The sequence below is a fragment of the Rosa chinensis genome, chromosome 4 (assembly GCF_002994745.2).
Source record: "Rosa chinensis cultivar Old Blush chromosome 4, RchiOBHm-V2, whole genome shotgun sequence".
Classification (NCBI taxonomy): domain Eukaryota; kingdom Viridiplantae; phylum Streptophyta; class Magnoliopsida; order Rosales; family Rosaceae; genus Rosa; species Rosa chinensis.
Window position 1 is genome coordinate 17,870,029 of NC_037091.1, and position 21,755 is coordinate 17,891,783.

Consider the following 21,755-nt stretch of genomic DNA (forward strand, 5'->3'; position numbering starts at 1 on the left):
TGTAGTTTTTAGCTTTTACGTTGGGATTTGTGGAACAATAAGGAAAACATTTTCTTGAAGAATAAGGAAATCGAAAGTTCTAACAGAACCACAGAAGACCTTATTTTTGATGACTGACCTCCTGTTGCATGCGCTTTTGGATATGAGAGGTATTTCTCAATTTACTCTGCTCTTTCATTTGGCATCACTGTAGATTAATCTTTTTGTTATTAAGCTTTTCCGTTTTCTTCAACATTTTCTTTGCTTCCTTTTATTCCTCCTCTTTCTTCTGCATGCATAGGCTTCCTTTTGAAGTCCTCAAAGCTTTGTTTATGACTCTATGGTAGTTGTAACTAAGGGTTATTTGTTATTTCTTTAGCCAAAAGAAAAAGGATTGAATTTTAAGTGTTTATACCATGCTTTGCTAGTAATGTTATACATAATTGTCACGTAGATGACATTATAGTTTTCATAACGGCTCACAGCTGCTGGCTTTCGATGGGGAAACGGAGTATCAAACTCTATTTAGCAAGTGTAGCTGGGATGATTCCTTTTCTGATCAGGGTGCACACAGAAAAGGGCAGGTATCTGGACGAATTCTGTAGTTTCATAGGAATGTGGATCTGCTATAATTTTCATGTCTTGGTTGATTCACCATGTAATCCAAACAAATGAACATGCTGTCATACTTGAAGCCAGTTTTCTTCTGGCTCATTCAATGAAATTTTGACACAATATACAACCAATCAATTTGACTTTATTCGACCAAAAGAAAAAAAATCAATTGACTTTATATCCTATTTATTGTAACCTACTTAGTTTCTTGGATTCGATTTGAAGAGCTAACAGAAACCTAACTACCCAATTTTTTTCAAGTTCATTACTAAATTTTCAATCCTGAATGAATCGCTACCACTCCTCCAACTAGATTTTCATACTCAACCTTCTGGAAACCAGCATCTGCAATCATTGAAGCAAATGTCTCCTGCAGTCATCAATTCAGATGAATTATAAGGGGGATATAACAAAAGCCACAAATTACGTACAAACATGATGAATTGTACATACATACATATTCCAAATGTCTCCTTCACTATGAAAAGGCAAAAAAAATAAAATAAAAGGAACACAGCAGCACCTCAGTTAAACAGTCCTTACAAACATTTCATAGCTATATACATAACATCTGATATTTCAAGTGTCCCCAACTTAAATTGAAGTGCCAATGTGATGAAGAATACGAGCAGTTTGCAACTTGTCTTGCATCACAATGCAGCCAGAGTTTGGCTAAGGTTTTCTCCCACCTTTCTAATTACCAAATTATGTACATTAATGCATACAGGAGCATTAATGACATCGATTACTGCACTTTAACATCCAAGATACTATTTAGGGCAAGAAATCAGTTGAACACTAAAGTAAGCTTATTTCCATCATGAATTAAGTAAATTAAAATTGCAATGTAACTAAAACATAATATAACAGAAAATTATGCACCTAGACCAGACAAAATAAATTATACTTAATCCACTAATTAGAGCACTTCAACTTCTACTACTTGCTTTCCCTCTGCAGCGTGGCATTCATGTTCAACTCAGGCCTTTGGAAGGAACTGTTCGAGCTTTTTTTCTTGCTTCAAAAGCAAAATGATTGCTCTGTTTTGGCGTTTAGTTGTCCCATCCCAATTGGCAAGGTACACAAGAATTTTCCAACCAAATGCATATAATACTGGAATAAAGTATTTAAGAGGGAAGATGAATATAAACCTGTGGTGGAAAGCGACGAATACTCTCTACCAAGTACTGATAAGATTCTCTATCTCCTGCAACTAGCTCTCCTAGGGTGGGAATGATTGAGAATGAATAAAAGTCATAGCTGCAAGACCAAAAAAAATAGACAAACCATAAATATCAAAACATGGATCCTTAAAATATAGACAGCCTAACACATTCAAAACCTTATTAATGATCTCGTGAGTGGTGTTGCCCACAATTATGGTGCCATTGTCACCGTGCGATATGGAGCATGCTATACAGAGTGAAACAGAGTGTCAACCATGGAAATGTGCATGGTTGGCCACTGTAACATGGCTACAGCCTACAGCTTCATGATAACAATCTTGGCTAAATCTCTATGGAAAATCATTGAGGCACAAACTATTTTCCATTAAGCCCCAGTCATAGGCACTTTTTGGTTAATATAAAATGGTATGTATATGAACATTCAAGTGTGTATAAAATCTGATATAAGGCTCTTGGAAAGAGAAAAATACAAATCAAAGCTAACTCTTTATTCATTCTTCAGGGGATAAGAAATTTCAAAATAAAATTTCTAGTAAGCAGATGGGTAGTTGGACCTTTTTTCTTTCTTTCTGTAGATAGATGGGTAGTTAAACTTCCACAAAAACATCATACAGTTGGGGGAAATCTATTCCTTAAGATTACTAAGAAGAAGATCCTATACAGCAGACCATGAGACTATGATTTCCATGTACTAACGTGATTAGGATGATATCAGCAGACTGTTGTTATCAAGTGTAATTTCAACGTAACTAAAAGTATAAAAACACTTACAAGTCTTTGAATACAGGTACCTCTACATGGCTGAGTTCAAGGCACAGGAACCTTCCTCCCCGTTTTAGTACCCTATTAACAAAAATCATGAAAAACAAATAAGTGTAATCAGTTTACAAACTATTTTGATACCCCTTCCCACAGAATAAATAATAGCAGCTTGCCCCCAATCAGAAAGACCTCCATCACAAAACATTATCATTATAAAACTCCAAACATAAATGACAAATCTCAAGAACTTAGCTGTGGACTCCTTATCCATACATGCTTCTTCCATTCTAACAAAACCTTTGTTTTCTTCCATAGAAGGAAAAATTTACAACTTCATGTGCACAAAAATAGGAAGATGTGCAACATTGACTTTGGCCCCACACCAAAAAATTACTATTTGATATTCATCTAGTTCTCTCTACCTACTATAGGTTTAGATATTGGTATTGCAAGTAAGTATATGACTAGGAAATAGGAAGACATATGTTTGTTAGATAAGGGAACATATCCATATATCACATGCTAGGGAAACCATTTAACATATTTTAATTCACTTTTTAGTAAGGCAGGCAATAGAGGATCAATAGTCTTAAAAAGGTTGTAGCTGTTTATCTAGCTGTCTATAACATCTGAAAGAGAAAGGGAGACAGCAATCGGAGGTCTCAATATCCTTCCTTTCATTCATAAAAGCGCCAAATGTAGGAAGAATCATTTTGAAAACTACCAAATACACGGTTAGAATGATGGACAGCTTAACTATTCAACCTATAACCATCAATTACTTGGGAAAAGAAATATTGTTGTAGCCTAATGTGCCAAAAACAATGAAACTATCTACATCAACATAATCCAATTGTATACAACAAAAAGTTTGATGCATATACAAAACAGTAATCTTTTTTCTATTTTTCTTCTGAGAAGAGAAGTCAGAGTGATCGCCTACTCAGGTGACTACAACAGTGATAGTTTGCCTTGTATTAGTTATTATCTGTTAGAACCTATCAAACAGCACAAAGTTGTGTACCATACCTATAAGCTTCAGAAAGTGCGTTCTCTATGTGTGTGACATTCCGGATCCCAAATGCAATTGTGTAACCATCCATTGTATTGTCTCCGAAACTCAGGGCTTCTGCATCTCCCTCCACCCATAGAAGGGATTTGTCTTCTCCAAGACCTATACATTTCAGTACAGCAATCTTACATTCAAAAGAAGTATATTTTATCACATGAATAAGAGAATGTCCAATCCAACCAAGCTCCAAGTTTATAACATTATTACCTCTCTGCATGGCCCGCTTTTTACCAACATTCAACATGTTGAGATTGATGTCACATACATACACCTTAGTTTCTTCCTGAAAGTCATCTTCAAGAACATTCAGCAAAGCTCTACGTTTGATGCTGTTTATACTGTCTAGTATTCTGAAAGCAACATCACCTGCCAAAAACAAAAACAGATTAACAGTACGATCAACATATATGATTCAAAGATTTTAAAGAAACCACAAGCAATTGATTTCAACATTGTCCCATACAAGGAAGATACATAGTCATGTAGAGCATTGAAGCAGCTAAATTTCATGTCATGAACATGGTTTTTGTTTGGTAGATGAACTCCTGCACCCAGCAGGTATTGCATTTGCAATATCACCATTCACTCCATACTATGGGATGGGAAGGTGCCATATCCGCCCTAGGGAAACAAGTCCAGTTTGACTTCAGAAATTTAGTTATTCTTGGAAGTTTGAATATATGTATGTATATTGTTGTAAGAAAAATATCTCCTTTTTTGGCTTACGGCATCCTCAGTCCACATCCTTGGTCAGATCCGTCCTCAACCCAAACTCAGTTTGATAATTTATGAAAAGCATGCAAGATTAATGAAAAATGCCAAAAGCTGACCCAACTAAATTTGTGTAAAAGATATTTAAAGATGTAAAGCATAAATGACAAATGTAACAGTATACTTTAAAGTATAATGAAATCCATACGGTTTGACAAATGTAACATATAATTATCACAAGCTCACCTGTTCCACCAGCCACATCAAGATGGTTCATTCCAGGAAAAGGATTCAGTTTGGAAACCAATCTGAAAAGTGGGGATATTGACGTAAAGCAATGTAAAGGGAAAGTGCAATCATGCAAATTGTTTATTGATATACAAGCACAAGAGTAAATCTTCAGGAGGCTAACCTATCCTTCCATAATCTGTGTAATCCTACACTCATCAAATCGTTCATTGTATCATAGTTTGAAGCAACATTGCTGAAGACATTACCAACCATTTGACTTTTTTCCTCTTCCCGTACTTCCTTGAATCCTGCAGATCAAACACCGACCAATTATCTATCAAGCAAGCCATTTGAAAACAAGAGAATGCTGGAAATAACTTAATGGCTTTGTTTCTAAAGTCTAGCAAATGAAAAAGGGTAAGGAAAAGAAAACATTCAAATACCTCTACCACAATAATGACCCCCCTCTACAAAGAAAAGAAGAAAAAACTTCCCTTTTCAGCCTATTCTATGTCAGAAATATATTCCGGAACCTAAGCTCTACATACCAAAAGACAAAAACCCCTCTTTTTGCTCGAAAATTAACTGCAGACAATTACAGACACTACACATAGGCCTTACCTACTGTGTTATTATTGATTACTCTATGATAATAAACAAAATGTATGACAAACCAGCAATACAATTATGAATAACTAGTACAAAAACCATGCGAATGCAATAGAGATGAACATGGACTCACCAAAGCTTGTGGCATGAGAATGCAATAGAGATGCAGGAGAAAACCTGGGTAACAGTTTACTCCCTATCTTCCTCGTCACTGTTCTCAAGGCCATGGCTGTATATCTGTACAAAAAAAAAGAAAAGCTCAGGACTTATAACAGAATCGGAGCTAAATGAAGAAAAAGACCATCCCTTGTGTGCTTTGAAAGCTCCACCAAAGCAATCAGTACCAAAACTTGAAAATTTCATATCAACCACATTCTCCAACATTGAAAAAATCAATCCCCAATTCTCAGAAATTTTTGAAACCCACAAATTTCAGCAACCCTATGTATAAAGTCCCATAATTTAGAGGTTCAACAGGTTACTGTGATCTTTTGAGGTGAAATCGCTGGAAAATTGAAGATAAATATATGAAGAATGGGGTGGAGAAGAAGCAAGAAGAATGGGAAGGTACCAGTTTGGAGTAAATGACTGTGCTTCTTCCGTCAATCGCCTACCAGTTCCAGTTTTGCTTTCGCAATTTTGGGAAGGAGACTATACATGTGAGAAAAACATGGTTCAGATATTTATGGCATGAACGATCCACATACTGCTAGATTATTTACTCTGACATATGAATAGAGTTTTCTCAACACGATATGTAACATGGTATCCCAATGACATGACATACTCATCATATATCGAGTTACCTGATCAAACTTCAGAGGATCTCCTTCAAGAAGAACACGTGCATCAGCTAGAACAATATCACCAAGTTTGATGCTAATTATGTCTCCATGAATCAATATAGCACCATCTTCTTGCTCCATTTTCCATCACACAAAACCTGGTAAGAAATCATAAGTCAGAAGACAATACAAACCAAAGTTAAAGTCTTTGTTTCTTACTGCATGTCAATGTGCCTAAAAATCTACTTGCATTGCGCATATCTCCTAGCCTTGCAGTACACACAAATATGGTAAGCTCAGCTCAAGTGCTCAACTACCTCTGACACACTACCATGACTGGCATCCAAAATAAAATTACTGTGACCCCTCTTAAACTTATACTTACTCAGTAAAAGAAAAGGGAAAAAAATTTTGATGTGAGAAAATTTTGAAAATTGAAACAGACTAACAACACCTAGGCCCGTTTGTACAACAAGAAAAACTCCTGCAGAACTTAAAAGTAAATATGAATACTATCTTTGCTGACTAATATCATTTTCAACCCAGGGCTGCTTGTGATTAACTTGATCCCAATGACTAACTTGATCATTTTCAACACAAGCAATACCATTTTCGAGCCATGCACAAATATGAGTCGACATACAATTGCTACATCACCCACCCAACACGAACATTGTTGCAAAACACAAAGCCAATGAACAATCCAAACTATATAGCAATCATTCTGCACTTTATGTCACATTCTTACAAGAAACTAACTCAAAAACAAAACCTTTATATTTCATATCCCAAATTAAGCAAGGCAGAAACTTCAATAATGCTTAAAAGCACAAACCCAACTCACAAAACAATACCAATTACATGGGCACGAATATGAAATCGAAAAAAAGATTGAACCTGAAAGAGTATGGTGAGGAGAGCAAGACTGAACCTTTCAGTGACAGCAGAGAGAGATGGAGGAGAAGTTCGATGAGCAGCGAATGTTTTTTGACGGCAAAGAGGGGAGGAGAATGAATGTCTGCCTCGCGAGATGAAGATCAAAGCTGAACCCTATTTGTTTCAATAGCAGCTATTTGGACCAAAAGCAGCTTTAGGAAATTTTACCATACACCCTACCTCTAGGCCCAAAAGCAGAAGCAGCTAAGGAATATAATTAAATAAATTTACATTCAACTGAACTGAAACTAGAATCAATTTACATTGGACTTATGACAGAATAGTTATTTGTCAAGTACAATGTTATAATTGTCCAATTAGGCAATTACTAGAACATATTTGGACCATCTGTAACTTCCTATCATGTATACTTGTCATGACTACCAGTCTAACACAAAACGTTCAATGCGGCTTATGCCTCGTTTTTTGTTTATGGTTTTCAGAAGTGATGTGAGTCGGAAACTACTTGTGCAAAAAGCTTCAGTCAATGGAGAAGGCAAAATAGGAGCTTATTAGAAAGGATATCCATCTTGATTGAGTATTAAAACAGATTTGATTTGTATAGGATTCAGCTTTGATAGTAATAGATTGTATAGGCCGTCTTTCCTCACTCAGTCTCCTAAAATGATTGAGACTTCGTGCTGTACAAGTTTACCTTGCCGTATATAATCTCTGTAATCAATATAATGATTATCAATTCAGCCAAATATCATTTTCTTTCATGATATCAGAGCAGGATACATCCTAGCTCTTTATTCTCCTTTTTCAACGCATCTATTGCGTTTTTCATTCCTTCATCAACATCATCACTGAGAACGATGTGGAATATTCAAGTTCTTCCCTTGATCCATCCAATCCTCTATTTCTTTATCATTCAGATCATCCGGGTCTATTGCTTGTTTCAAAGCGATTAAATGGTGACAATTATTATTCCTGGTGCCGTGCTATGCGGATTTCATTGAGTGCTAAAAATAAGATTGGTTTTGTTACCGGAAAGATATCGAAACCTGATGAAGCCACTGATCCAGATAAGCACGCTCATTGGTAATAATGTAACTATGTGGTGCTTTCATGGATACTTAATTCCTTAGAACCAGACCAGGCATATTCAGTTTGATACGCTCAAAGCAAGCATATAATTTAACCCTAAAAATATCATTATTAGCATAAGCAAGTAGGGATCAATCTAATCCGGGGATTGAGGGTACACCTGTCAATGTAGGACAATTAAACAATTAATAAAGACACAAAGTATATTATTTACAAAAATAAAATAAAGTTGATACATAATTACGAAATTAAAGGGGGATTTAGGTTTTGGTTTTCGGAAATAAACTAAGTAAAGAAAACAAAGAAAACTATACAAACACAAATACAAGGATGAAATGAGAGAAACAAAGATCAAAACCAAAATTATAATCAAATTCGATTCAACCCTAATATTGTTCATCTAAGTCATGAGAAGGGAGTTGACCATGTGAAATATTCGAAGCAAATAATTTCCCATATTTTACTTTTCAATGCTAATTAACCTAAGTGAAAGCACAAAGACTAATCCTATCAAACATGCATTCAAGCTCTAGAAAGCTAGACAATCATAACATGTTTAACGCATGAAACACATAGAAAGACTATCAACTCAAGTGTGCAACTTAGTATGAAAAAGTCCACCTAATTGCAATCCTCTTCAATTAAATTCGGTTTTTGCCCAAAACCTTTACTACCTTTCAATTCAAGTTACACAAAGCAAAAAAGTTGATTCATGCTCTTAAATCTAGCATCATTCATATAAAAACCCTAAGTGTTTCGAGCCACATAAGATTAAAATACAAAAGATATCAATTAAGCAAATTTAATCAAACAATTCTCACAAAAGCAGCTACGAATTACAATATAGGAGTCGAAATTCTCATTCAATTTTATAAATTTCAGAATTAAAAACCTTGTTCAAACATAAATGTCAACTAAAACAAAACCAACGAAATTCAAACAAAGGTTACAAAGTAGAGGTCGAATTATACCATGGATGGAAGATGAGAATGGATGATTTTCGTTGGGATCCTTGAAGCTTGAAAGCAAGTCTTCAATGGTGGATGGTGGAGGAATAGGTCACGGCTCCTTCTTCTCCCTTCGGCCTTGCTTGAATTCCGTGGCTTGCTCTAGAGGATGGGGAGAAGATGGAAGAAGCTCACGTCAACAATGTGTATTTTCTGAATTTTTCTAAGGTGTGTGGAACCCTTCTCAACGTCAAAGAGGGGAGTATATATAGGAGCACGGCTAGGGTTCACAAAGCAATCAGAAATTTCCACATAGCTTCCACCAATGAGAATTCGCCAAGTAAGCTTTGTGATGTGGTCCAACCAATAATAGAATGCCAAGTAAGCCTTGTAAAACAATTCCCTAATATTTGTGCCAAAATAAATAAGATTTATCCTTATTTCTTTCACCAATTTCGGCCAAGAATATCTTAGGAGAGAGAAGTTACCGAAATATCATGAATAAATGCTGATTTGCTTCACCAATTTCGGCCAAAATGGATTTAGAGATTTTAGGGATGAATCTAGACGTCTTTGAGACATTTTCTTGGTGCACACATATTTTCTTTCCTTAAGAATTTCCCTTGAATCTCTCTTGGCGTCATCTCCTTGATTATTTCTGATTTTCACCTTGGCAATCACACCAAATTATTCCTCCAACAATATTTCTTTCCATAAAAGTCTCCCAAGAAAATCTCTCCTTGAAATCCTTAATCAATCATCTTTAATTCCCACATTGTCACTTGTTTTTCCTTAAGTATTACACGGTAAATTTAATCCCCAAGGAAAATATATTTTCCTTTTTAAAAACTCTTCCTTGATTTCCTCTTGCTTTGGACGGCAAAACTCTTAAGTCTCCACATTTTTCTCTTGACGTCACAAAAACCCTAGATCATATGGGCCTTCCTCCATTTTTGCCGAAAGTTCAAGTCCCTTGATAATTCTTGGGCTTCTTGCGTCACCTTCTTGCCATGTCATCTTCATGAAGCTTCTCTTCCCATTTATGAACTCAATTCAGCTTATTTATTCCAAAGACCTGAAAATAGAAGCTTTCTAAAATAAGAAATGGAAACTTTCCTAAACTAAAATGGGAAACTTTCTAAAAATGAAAAATAGAAACTACAAAACGGAAACTTTCTACAATTAGGAACTTTCCCAATCAAAGAATGGAAACTTTCCTAAACAGAGTTTTATTAAGGAAATAACGCAAAAAATATAGGGAAATAACAGTTAAAACGTCGCATTAAAATGCTCCTATCACAGTTCTCTCCTACAATACTCCTCGTGCTATTTTGGAGGACCTTCGTGAGAGATTTTCCCTTGGTAATGCTCCTCATATTTTTCAGATCCAACGAGACATATATAGGATTGAGCAAGGCCAAATATCTATTGCTGCGTATCATACGAAGTTGAAGGGGTTATGGGATGAGCTTTCTTCTTACAACTCAATGACTTGTACTTGTGGTGCTCAAAATGATCGCACAAAATTGATGAAGTTCCTCATGGGACTCAATGAAACATATTCAGATGCACGTGGTCAGATATTATTAATGAATCCTTTGCCTTCAGTTCGTCAAGCCTATGCAGCCATTACACAACAGGAGAAGCAGCGTGAATTGGCTTTGTCTATTTCCGCGCCGTCAAACATGGCAACGATGATGGTACATGGCAACAACAACAACAACATGAAACCAAAGGTAAACTATCAAGGGAATCGTAGCAAGGAGCCTTTTGAGTGCACTTACTGTGGAGGAGAATATCACAGAGAAGCAACATGTTGGAAGAAAAATGGCTATCAACCTGGGCATCCAAAGCACAAGTCTGAAGAAGGGAGCACCCGCCACAAGAGTCGCAATTCTCATCAGGGAAACAATAGCTACAAATCTGGTAACAACAAGAACAGGTTAAAGTCGACCCTTTTTGCCAATTTTGTTGATTCAAATACATCTATTCCTACTTTTCAAGAATTGCAAAAGACCTTACCGAACCTCACAGAAGAGCAATATGTTCAAGTTGTTGCTGCTTTGAATCCTACATCTTCAACACCTCAAGCCAATGCTATATTGGCCTCAGTTTCAGAATTTTCTAGAGGTTTGTTTCCTGTTGCACCTAATTGCTGGATTATTGATAGTGGAGCAACCCATCACATCACTTCATCTCCTAAGTCACTAACAAATATCAATGATCCTTCTTTTATGCCACAAGTCCTTCTGCCAAGTGGGGATAAAGCTAGTATCACCATGACTGGGTCAATTCTATTTACAGACTCCTTCAAACTTAATGATGTTTTATGTGTGCCAAGTTTTAAAGTTGATCTTTTATCTGTTGGTAAGACAATTGATGATATGCATTGTTCAGTGACCTTTTTTCTGTCTTGGTGTATTTTGCAGGACTTGGCTACGAGGATGATGATTGGTGTGGGTAAGCGACATGGTGACCTATACTATCTTGTGGCGTTGGCTTCCATTCCTCCATCCCATCGTTTTGCTTGCAACTTGACCATCTCATCCAGTCTCTGGCATCGCCGCTTAGGACATCCCTTCTCTACTCGTCTACAACATTTAGCAAATAATAATCTTCATTTGGTTTTTGATTCTAGTCATAAATGTGACGTCTGTCCATTGGCGAAACAAACTCGTCAACCTTTTTTTCCTAGTTCTATTTCAACAAGCAAGTGTTTTTCCCTTATTCATAGCGACATTTGGGGACCTTATAAAATTCCTTCTCATTCGGGTGCACATTATTTCTTGACTATTGTTGATGATTTTTCCAGATTTACTTGGATATTTTTGATACGTCACAAGAGTGAGACGCAAAATTTACTCTGTCAATTTTTCAATTATGTTGCTATTCAATTTGATACCAAAGTGCAACAATTTTTCTTTGATAATGGAGCCGAATTTCTTGCCTTACAAATTTATTTCCTTGACCAAGGAGTCATTTTTCAACACTCTTGTCTGTATACACCTCAACAAAATGGTGTTGTCGAAAGAAAACATCGACACATTCTTGAAACCGTTCGTGCTCTTCTTTTCCAATCTTATCTTCCCCCTTCTTTCTGGGGAGAATGTGTTCTCACTGCCGTTTATAACATAAATCATCTTCCCACTTTATTGCTTCAAAAGAAAACTCCATTTGAAGTGCTTTACAATAAACTTCTTGATTATTCAAGAATGAGAGTTTTTGGTTGCGTTGCTTATGCAACTTCGGTCAATCCATTCTCTAAATTTTCTCCCCGTGCCCGTAAATGCATTTTCGTTGGTTATCAGATGGGACAAAAGGCGTATTAATTGTAGGACATTGAAACCAAAAGAATATTCACAAATCGGGATGTGATATTCCTAGAGGATACTTTCCATCATTCACCCAAACCATCATCCCATACTTCCCAACCCACTGGGCCCAATTCACAGGCCCAATCCATTCCCATTCCTCTTCTTCACGATCTATCTCCTTCCTCAGACCCTTTTGCACCAAACACATCAACGCGCCTTCCCTCCACACAGCCTCCACCTTCTTCCGACCCCAGTTCGTTCGTCCGACGGTGACCCGTCCTATTCCTCTTCCTCTATCGCTCCACCGTCCTCCAGCACCAATACAGAACCTGTTTCCGTTCCTTCTTCTCCATCCAATCCGGCCCCAAACTCAGATTCCGTACCACCGTAGTCCTCTCTTCCCACCGCCCCTTTGGATATTGTTCCCACTGCCATTCCCATCGAACCCATTCCACTCGATGCACCCAATCACGACCCTGGTTTGGAAATTGTTCTCGCTGCCCCTGTTCAGCAGCTCCGTCATTCCCAGTGTCCCCGCGTGCCCAACGTCCGCCTTCAAGACTACGTCTGCTCGCAGGTGATACTGCCTCCACACCACTCTTCATCGCCCTCGCCAAGTCCCAGGTACGCGATATCCATTCTGTCACTATTTATCTTACCATCGATGTTCTCCTGCACACTTGGTTTATTTGACTAATCTAAGTCAAGTTTCGGAGCCTTCTTCTTATGATGATGCCGTGTGATGCCCCGGAAATTCGTATTTATTTTTCGAGGATTTTCTGGAATTTAAATTGTGGGTATCGGACGGTTTCGTGGCTCGTGGATGGAGCGGAAGTGTTTCGGGCGAATAATTATTCAGGAAGCGTCATTTAGGGGGTGCGCAAGGGTTGACTTTTTATTCGTTGAGATTCTCCAAAAACTTCCTTCACAAAAATTGTAGAGCGCGTCGATACAAGTTCGTGGACATGTGGAAAGAGAGAATTAGAGTTCGTATGAAGAAGTTATGGGCTTCGGAAAAACTTTCCATTTTGGTATAAAAGGATGAAAATTTCCGAAAATTGCAAAAGAGCCCAGATTTCCAAAAACGGAAACCAAGCTCTGTTTTCTCTCTCCCTGAGCCCGAGTCGCCTCTCGACTTCACCGGCTTCGTTCTCCCTCCTCTGGCCACCATAGGACGCGATTCAAAGTGGGTTCTTTTCCCCTCAATCCCCTCTGGTTTGTGGAAGAATTGGAGTATGAAATGAGCTGTGGAGGGCGGTGCAAGGTCGAGAAGTTTGGCGGCCGAGCTGCGTTGAACCCAGATGTGAACTTCCGATTCCGGCCACCATCGCCGGTGTTTCTTAAGGGCTTTTGAAGCCCATAGGACGTTGATGCTTCCCCCAAAGCAGCTTGGGATGATTTCACTTGTGGAGGACGAATCGAAACTTTGAAATTCTAGGGTTCATCGAATTTCAGATATTGCGAGGTAAATTCCGGCCAAACGGCTATGATTTAGACTTTGGTGTAGTTATGAAAGTTTAAATTGGAGTTGAGATGAAGAACTTTGGTGTTGGGAGTTTTGTCAAATTCTAACTTTGGGCAGGCGGCGGCGCAGCCACTGTGGTGGTGTTTTCCGGCGGTTTCCAGCCACCTTAGGGATAGTTTATGTTCCTGAGTTCGATCTACTCGTCGATACGAGCATTTCGATATATTGTTTGTAATTTTTGGAGATCATATGAGCATGTCAGGGTTTTTACGGTTTCGGACCGTTTGATGTTTCGATCCGCGAGGATCCGACTATTCGATCGACTTGTGGTTTTGGCATATCGATCGTAGAAGTATTCCGAAGACATTAGGTGGTCTCGGATGTGGTTTTGCCTCGATTGGCGTCACTTTGGGGATTTTAGTTCAAAACAGGAGTTTCGGACTTAAATCATTTGTGAATTGTTACTAAGTGGAAACTGATTGTGATTAGGTACTTGACGAAGTATTCTTGGATGGTAGTTTTGTGGGTTGGCTACTTTGTTCTATATTGAAGACGCAGCAGGAGTTTCAGGGCGAGTAATCTCACGATGTTCATTCACGAACGGGTTTACCATATTGTCTTGGAGTTATGGGATTAACTGTGACTATAGTGGTATTAGTGGCATTCATGAGTGGATGATCATGTATATATATATATATATATATATATGTATTGGTGGAATCTGTGTGATGAGTTGGATGATTGCTATCTGGGTGATGATTGATGAAATTGTGTATTGAGTTGTGATTGTAGGATATCATGTGTTGAGATACCATGGGTCTAGTATGATCGTCTTAAGTGAGATTTAAGATATGGTAGCTTGTGTAGGAATATCTGTGTGATGAATCGATGACATCAGTATGATGAATCTTTGTGATGATTGTCATGTAAAGCTTGTGTAGGGATATTTGTGTGATGATTGCTATTTGTGTGATGACTAGCAATGAATCTATGTGATGATCGCTATCTATGTGATGACCAGCGATATCTGTGTGATGATTAGTTGGATGATCGCTATCTGTGTGATGACTGGTGATATCTGTGTGATGAATAAGGACGAATCGAAGTTTTGAAATTCTAGGGTTCATCGAATTTCAGATATTGCGAGGTAAATTCCGGTCAAACGGCTATGATTTAGACTTTGGTGTAGTTATGAAAGTTTAAATTGGAGTTGAGATGAAGAACTTTGGTGTTGGGAGTTTTGTCAAATTCTGACTTTGGGCAGGCGGCGGCGCCGCCACTGTGGTGGTGTTTTCCGGCGGTTTCCAGCCACCTCAGGGATAGTTTATGTTCCTGAGTTCGATCTACTCGTCGATACGAGCATTTCGATATATAGTTTGTAATTTTTGGAGATCGTATTAGCATGTTAGGGTTTTTACGGTTTCAGACCGTTCGATGTTTCGATCCGTGAGGATCCGACTATTCGATCGACTTGGTTTTGGCATATCGATCGTAGAAGTATTCCGGAGACATTGGGTGGTCTCGGATGTGGTTTCGTCTCGACTGGCGTCACTTTGGGGATTTTAGTTCAAAACAGGGGTTTCGGACTTAAATCGTTTGTGAATTGTTACTAAGTGGAAACTGATTGTGATTAGGTACTTGACGAAGTATTCTTGGATGGTAGTTTTGTGGGTTGGCTGCTTTGTTCTATATTGAAGACGCAGCAGGAGTTTCAGGGCGAGTAATCTCACGATGTTCATTCACGAACGGGTTTACCATATTGTCTTGGAGTTATGGGATTAACTGTGACTATAGTGGTATTAGTGGCATTCATGAGTGGATGATCATGTATATATATATATATATATATATATATATGTATTGGTGGAATCTGTGCGATGAGTTGGATGATTGCTATCTGGGTGATGATTGATGAAATTGTGTATTGAGTTGTGATTGTAGGATATCATGTGTTGAGATACCATGGGTCTAGTATGATCGTCTTAAGTGAGATTTAAGATATGGTAGCTTGTGTAGGAATATCTGTGTGATGAATCGATGACATCAGTATGATGAATCTTTGTGATGATTGTCATGTAAAGCTTGTGTAGGGATATTTGTGTGATGATTGCTATTTGTGTGATGACTAGCAATGAATCTATGTGATGATCGCTATCTATGTGATGACCAGCGATATCTGTGTGATGATTAGTTGGATGATCGCTTTCTGTTTGATGACTGGCGATATCTGTGTGATGAATATGTGTAATGATCGCTATCTATGTGATGACCAGCGATATCTGTGTGATGATTAGTTGGATGATCGCTATCTGTGTGATGACCGGCGATATATGTGTGATGAATATGTGTGATGATCGCTATCTATGTGATGACCAGCGATATCTGTGTGATGATTAGTTGGATGATCGCTATCTGTGTGATGACCGGCGATATCTGGGTGATGAATATGTGTGATGATCGCTATCTATGTGATGACCAGCGATATTTGTGTGATGATTAGTTGGATGTTCGCTATCTGTGTGATGACCGGCGATATCTGTGTGATGAATATGTGTGATGATCGTTATCTATGTGATGACTGACGATATCTGTGTGATGATTGGTTGGATGATCGCTATTTGTGTGATGATTAGTAGGATGATGGCTATCTGTGTGATGATTAGTGTGATGACAGCTCGGTAGCGGAGTTAAATTGTTATTAAGTTAACAAAGATCAAGAGGACTGCTGTGATGGTAGGGGCTACCTACAGACGTCAGAGTGTGGGATTACGCTGATTACTATGATTTGAATTGCTTGACTTAGTGTGACCTCCTGAACTAAATTATATGCAAGGGTTACCATGAATTGTTTTGATTGTTTTGAATTGTGATTGCCTTGTTTTCTTCTTGATTTGATTGATTGATGGTTTGATTTATCTTGAAGGCCATAGTGGTGATGATTGTGCTCTGTGTGAGGATAGGAAGGTGATTCATTGTTTTCACCTTGATGTCATGATGATGACAAGGTTTCCGGTGGGAAGGAAATGAGTGTGATCCTTGTGACTCACCATTGTGTGTCAAGGGATTTTCAAACATTATGTAAGGAGGTTTTGTTTGACGGGGAATTTGTGTAATGAGATGCTAGGTTGAGAATCTGAGCATGTAGTTTAATCACAAGTTGACCTACGTAAGCATGAGATGGAAGAGTGAAGCAGATGGCTGTAGGTATGAGATGTATGCTTATCGTTGTTTAGGTTGGGGTGACTTAAGAAATGTGTTTTGCTTTGTGGTTTTTAGTTTACTCATACGGGCTTGCAAAAGCTTACCAGGTTTGTTGTGTGGCAACCTGGTACACCATTCTAACGGTGTAGGGGTTATTTCTGCAGGTCAGGTTAATCGTGGCTGATGCTGAGGTAGCGTGCTTGCAGCTTAACGGTAAGAAGTCAATTTTGTTACTTTACCATTATAAAGACTTCAGCTTGTAGTGAGCTCTGAGGAGCATTTACGTTTTATTTTGTTGTTGACAATTTAATTCGTAAGCTCGTGTATTATGTGACTCTGTGGAGCGAGTCAATATTGGAATTGTGGGTTTAGGGCATCAATATGTATTTGGGTTAAAAGGGAAAAAGTTTTTAAGTATTTTGTATTGATGGCTGAACGTTCATGCATATATAATTATGGGGTTATATATCAATTTTTTTTATTGTGTATAAAATCAGGGGCGTGACATGCCGTCCCTGATCCCAAATGGCAGCAGGCCATGGATTTGGAATTAAGGGTCCTTATTGATAACAACACATGGACCCTTGTTCCCCTGCTCCAGAGAACGTCCTATTGATTGTCGATGGGTTTATCGAATCAAGTACCATGCAGATGGATCGATTGAGCGCTATAAAGTGCGCCTTGTGGCCAAAGGCTTTACTCAGACTGCAGGCATAGATTATCATGATACTTTTTCCCATACTGGGAAAATGGTTACTGTTCGATGCCTTCTTGCCATTGCAGCTAGTCAGGGTTGGTCTTTGCATCAGCTAGATGTTAACAATGCCTTTCTCAATGGTGATCTCCTTGAAGAAATTTACATGTCTCCTCCTCCTGGACTTCGATGACAGGGGGAGAACCTTGTGTGCCGCCTCAACAAGTCCCTCTACGGCTTAAAACAAGCCTCAAGGCAGTGGTTTTGAAAATTTACAGAAGCAATAGTTCGTGCTGGTTTTTCCAATCCAAAGCAGATTATTCCTTATTTGTTCGCAAAGATGGCAATTCCCTTATTGCTTTATTGATATATGTGGATGATATTCTCATTACAGGCAATTGCAAGAAGTCTATCCATGCTCTCAAACAATTCCTTCATGCTCAGTTTCGTATTAAAGACCTTGGTGATTTAAAGTATTTTTTGGGCATTGAGACAGCACGTTCAAAGAAGGGAATTTACTTGTCCCAAAGAAAGTATGCACTGGAGATTATCAAGGACAATGGTTAGTTGGGAGCCAAACCAGTTGAATTTCCCATGGAGGAGTGCAAGCTTTCGAATAAGGGTGAGCAGCTTAAAGATCCAGCAGCATATCGGCGCCTAGTCGGCTGATTAATTTATCTGACCATCACTAGACTCGACATTACATATTCAGTGCATGTTCTAAGCCGATTTATGCACGAACCTCGTTAGCAACATATGGTGCCTGCACTCAGAGTGGTGCGTTACTTAAAGTCTGCTCCAAGCCAAGGTTTACTTCTTCACTCAAATAGTTCATTAGCATTGAGAGCTTTTTGTGATTCAGATTGGGGGGGTTGTCCCATTACCCGTCGTTCAACCAGAGGATATTGTGTGTTCTTAGGTGATTCTTTAATTTCATGGAGGACGAAAAGACATAAAACAGTCTCATTGTCGAGTGCCGAAGCCGAATATAGGGCTATGGCAGGTACATGCTGTGAACTTACATGGTTGAGTTATTTATTAGCAGACTTGCATTTTCCTGTTTCGGTTCCTGCTGTTTTACATTGTGATAATCAAGCGGCGTTGCATATTGCTACAAATCTAGTGTTTCATGAAAGGACCAGACATATTGAAATGGATTATCATTTTATTAGAGATAAAATTTTGCAAGGTCAGATTGTTACTAGACATGTTATTACCTCATCTCAACAATTAGCAGATGTATTCACTAAGGCTTTGGGAAAAGAAAAGTTTAAATCGCTGTTATGCAAGTTGGGAGTTATGAACATACACTCTCCAACTTGAGGGGGAGTATTAGAAAGGATATCCATCTTGATTGAGTATTAAAACATATTTGATTTGTATAGTATTCAGCTTTGATAGTAATAGATTGTATAGGCTTGTCTTTCCTTACTTAGTCTCCTAAACTGATTGAGACTTCGTGCTGTACAAGTTTACCTTGCTGTATATAATCTCTGTAATCAATAGAATGATTATCAATTCAGCCAAATATCATTTTCTTTCAGAGCTATGTAACATTGGAAGTAGAGTAAGTAGGAACGTACTAAACATAAGCCTGTATTTGATGAAGAGAGAAGACAGATTCTCAAGAAGAATGGATGCATGCACTTTTCCAGGTGATGACTTCATGACATAATGTGAAAGCAACAATTTAAATAGAGGTGTTGATAAGGATTTTCTCGTTGAAATTATATAAAATATGCTTCTAGATATTCAACTCAATACAGAGAATGAGCAATTTGTTGCATGGGTCGAAAGCTATATAAATCAAACTGCTAGGCATGCCTTGCAGTTTTTGGTAGGCTATTTAGAATAACCAAAGCTTTTCCTACTGCGAGTTAAATCTTCAACAGCAAAATAACCGGATTAAGCTGATTCATTCCTATAAATAGTTGCACATAACCATTTGTGTCGATCTCTCTCATCATGCTCTCCTCTAGTATTACTGATAATTAAAGTTCAAATTTGTTCGACACGACTCTTCGGCACTTGCAAGTCAAGTTTGAGTTTGGAGACTTAAGTGAACTTGTTTCTAGAGGTTATTAGCTTGACAACAGTTACAATATTGTGGGGAAATATTCAGTGCCTAAACTATGTAAACTTGTCAAGTCAGTTGGATCTAGCTCAAGTTAATTGGAGGGTAGGGATACAAACACAAGTAGAACTTACAGTTAGGGGGTTCATCCCTCCAATGTAACCACAAATAAATTACACTATATATGATATCTTTTTATATATAATGATAGTGAAGATACATACATATACATAAGCTGGATCCTTTTAAATTTACATTCTAGACATCATTCTTGATGGAAGAGCTGTATCCATCTAGATCATCATAATACCTAGACCAAAGCACGACACCTCCATATTTAGCTGAATTTTTGATAGCCGGAAGAACTTGTGAGTTGAGATCAGCTGCTGGAATAAATCCACTACTAGCAGCTTGGGGTGCAGCAGGAAGTCCTAAGAAAATCTTATGTGCAGGAATGGCGGAAGTCGATTGCTTCCAACCATCTTCGAGATTTGAAATATCACCAGAAGTGTACTGGTAAGGAGGGTTGTTGTAGAATTGTACCCAAACAAAGTTGAAGAGGCCTGTCTTGAGTGCATTTCCAACATAAGCATCAGGAAAGGGACACTATGGAGCAGCAGTCAAGTAAACTTTCTTGCCCTTCTTGCTGTACCCGGAAAGGTACCTCACGAGGTCATCCCAATATTGATCAGTCCCTCCTTCAATGTCAAAGTGTACTCCATCCAAAACAGCATCTCCCAACGGCCTTGATGAGGACTGTCCTCCCAAGAAGTTGTTCCACAAGTAAGTAGCAACTTGGCAGGCATCGTCGGATGAAGCCAAAGAGTAGCTTCCTGCAGCTCCTCCTATGGAGAGTATGACCTTAATGCCTTTGGCCTAACATGACTTGATCTCGGGGCTCAACTTGGTGCATTCGTTGGTGGATGGGTCACAGTGACCGGCGAGGTTTATGGTAAGGGTTTGGCCATTACCAAATGATGAGAGGAAAGCTATGTTTACGAATTTGTAGTTCCTAAAGCACATGTTTCTGCTAATGTGCCTTCATTCCCATTCTGGCCCCAATATATAGCAATTCCACCTGTATTGGATCCAACAGCCAGAAATAGTAGCAATATTGTTACTGAAAATATAGACTTGGAAACCATCTAACGCAGGCTTTAATTTGTTGAATTGTTTATGAGAAATGTTATCCATGCTCAATGATGAGGATATGAAGTATGAAAGTTGGGGATTCTTTTATAGAGGAAGAGGCCTTAGTAATTGCCATAGCGTATTGTGCTAATGTTCATAAATTGAACCGTGGCATTACAATCACATAGGTTTTCTTTGTTATTTTATGTTTGGCTTCAACTTGCACATTTGTATTAATAAGGAATACACTGTCTGCAGTTGTCCATTAGTGCTCAAATCCATTTGCAAACAAAGGAAGTTGAATAGTAACTATATTATATGAAACTTTGTATGTGGGAATGGGATTAGGCTACAATTCTAAACCGATAATGAATCATTTTGGTTGTTGTCTGCCATCTTTGGGAGGAATATTGTTTTGGAACTATTTATATATTCAGTTCCTCAATCAATCTTTTGGGATTTCTATTTGCTAATTTTCATAAACCTCATAGGGGAGGGAAAAAAAAAATTTTGATTGGGAGGGCAAGTGCTACAATAATTTATAATTGTGTTTTAACCAATCATTGTATATGTCTTTATAATTGTTAGAACAGTGCACAATAAGCAATGGATCATATATCACAATTAATTGTAAATAGATATAAATATAATTATGAAATCAAATGATCAATGTAATTCAATCCTAATATATGAACAATTCTAAAATATATATATACCGAAATTAATTTACTTGAAATCACACGAAGAAGGAATGAAATCACTGACTTGATGATTGATAGAGGCTTGCTTGCAGCAATCTCCTAAGACAAAAATTTGTCCATACTCTTGTGCTTGTAGTTCCTTGGACTTCTATCTTGCTGGATACAACTATCAGATTCAAGTCGAAGATCCTGGAAAACTCTACTATGTGTTTCTCTTTCAGGAGAAGGAGGGGGAGAGGAAAAGAGAAGCGTACGTTCTGTTTCTTCTCGTATTGCATATATAGACAACGG

The 21,755-nt window shown here is 38.1% G+C and overlaps 1 protein-coding gene and 1 pseudogene across 2 annotated transcripts; both read right to left on the reverse strand.

Annotated features, from left to right (window-relative positions):
• Window positions 1–603: 603 nt before the first annotated feature.
• On the reverse strand, window positions 604–7,081 carry LOC112200917 (2-methoxy-6-polyprenyl-1,4-benzoquinol methylase, mitochondrial). 2 transcript variants are annotated; one of them, XM_024341927.2, is made up of 11 exons: window positions 6,883–7,081; window positions 5,973–6,109; window positions 5,738–5,817; window positions 5,300–5,403; window positions 4,739–4,865; window positions 4,573–4,634; window positions 3,823–3,981; window positions 3,573–3,717; window positions 2,553–2,624; window positions 1,746–1,854; window positions 604–964 (listed from the first exon to the last, which is right to left on the reverse strand). In XM_024341927.2, the coding sequence occupies exons 4-11, from the start codon at window positions 5,391–5,393 to the stop codon at window positions 863–865; spliced, it is 870 nt and encodes a 289-aa protein (XP_024197695.1). In that variant the 5' UTR covers window positions 5,394–5,403; window positions 5,738–5,817; window positions 5,973–6,109; window positions 6,883–7,081; the 3' UTR covers window positions 604–862. The 2 variants fall into 2 exon arrangements, with proteins under 2 accessions (XP_024197695.1, XP_024197696.1); XM_024341928.2 differs by having other exon boundaries at window positions 6,849–7,081.
• A 12,809-nt stretch (window positions 7,082–19,890) lies between these two features.
• On the reverse strand, window positions 19,891–20,777 carry LOC112198915 (annotated as a pseudogene).
• Between the last annotated feature and the right edge of the window lie 978 nt (window positions 20,778–21,755).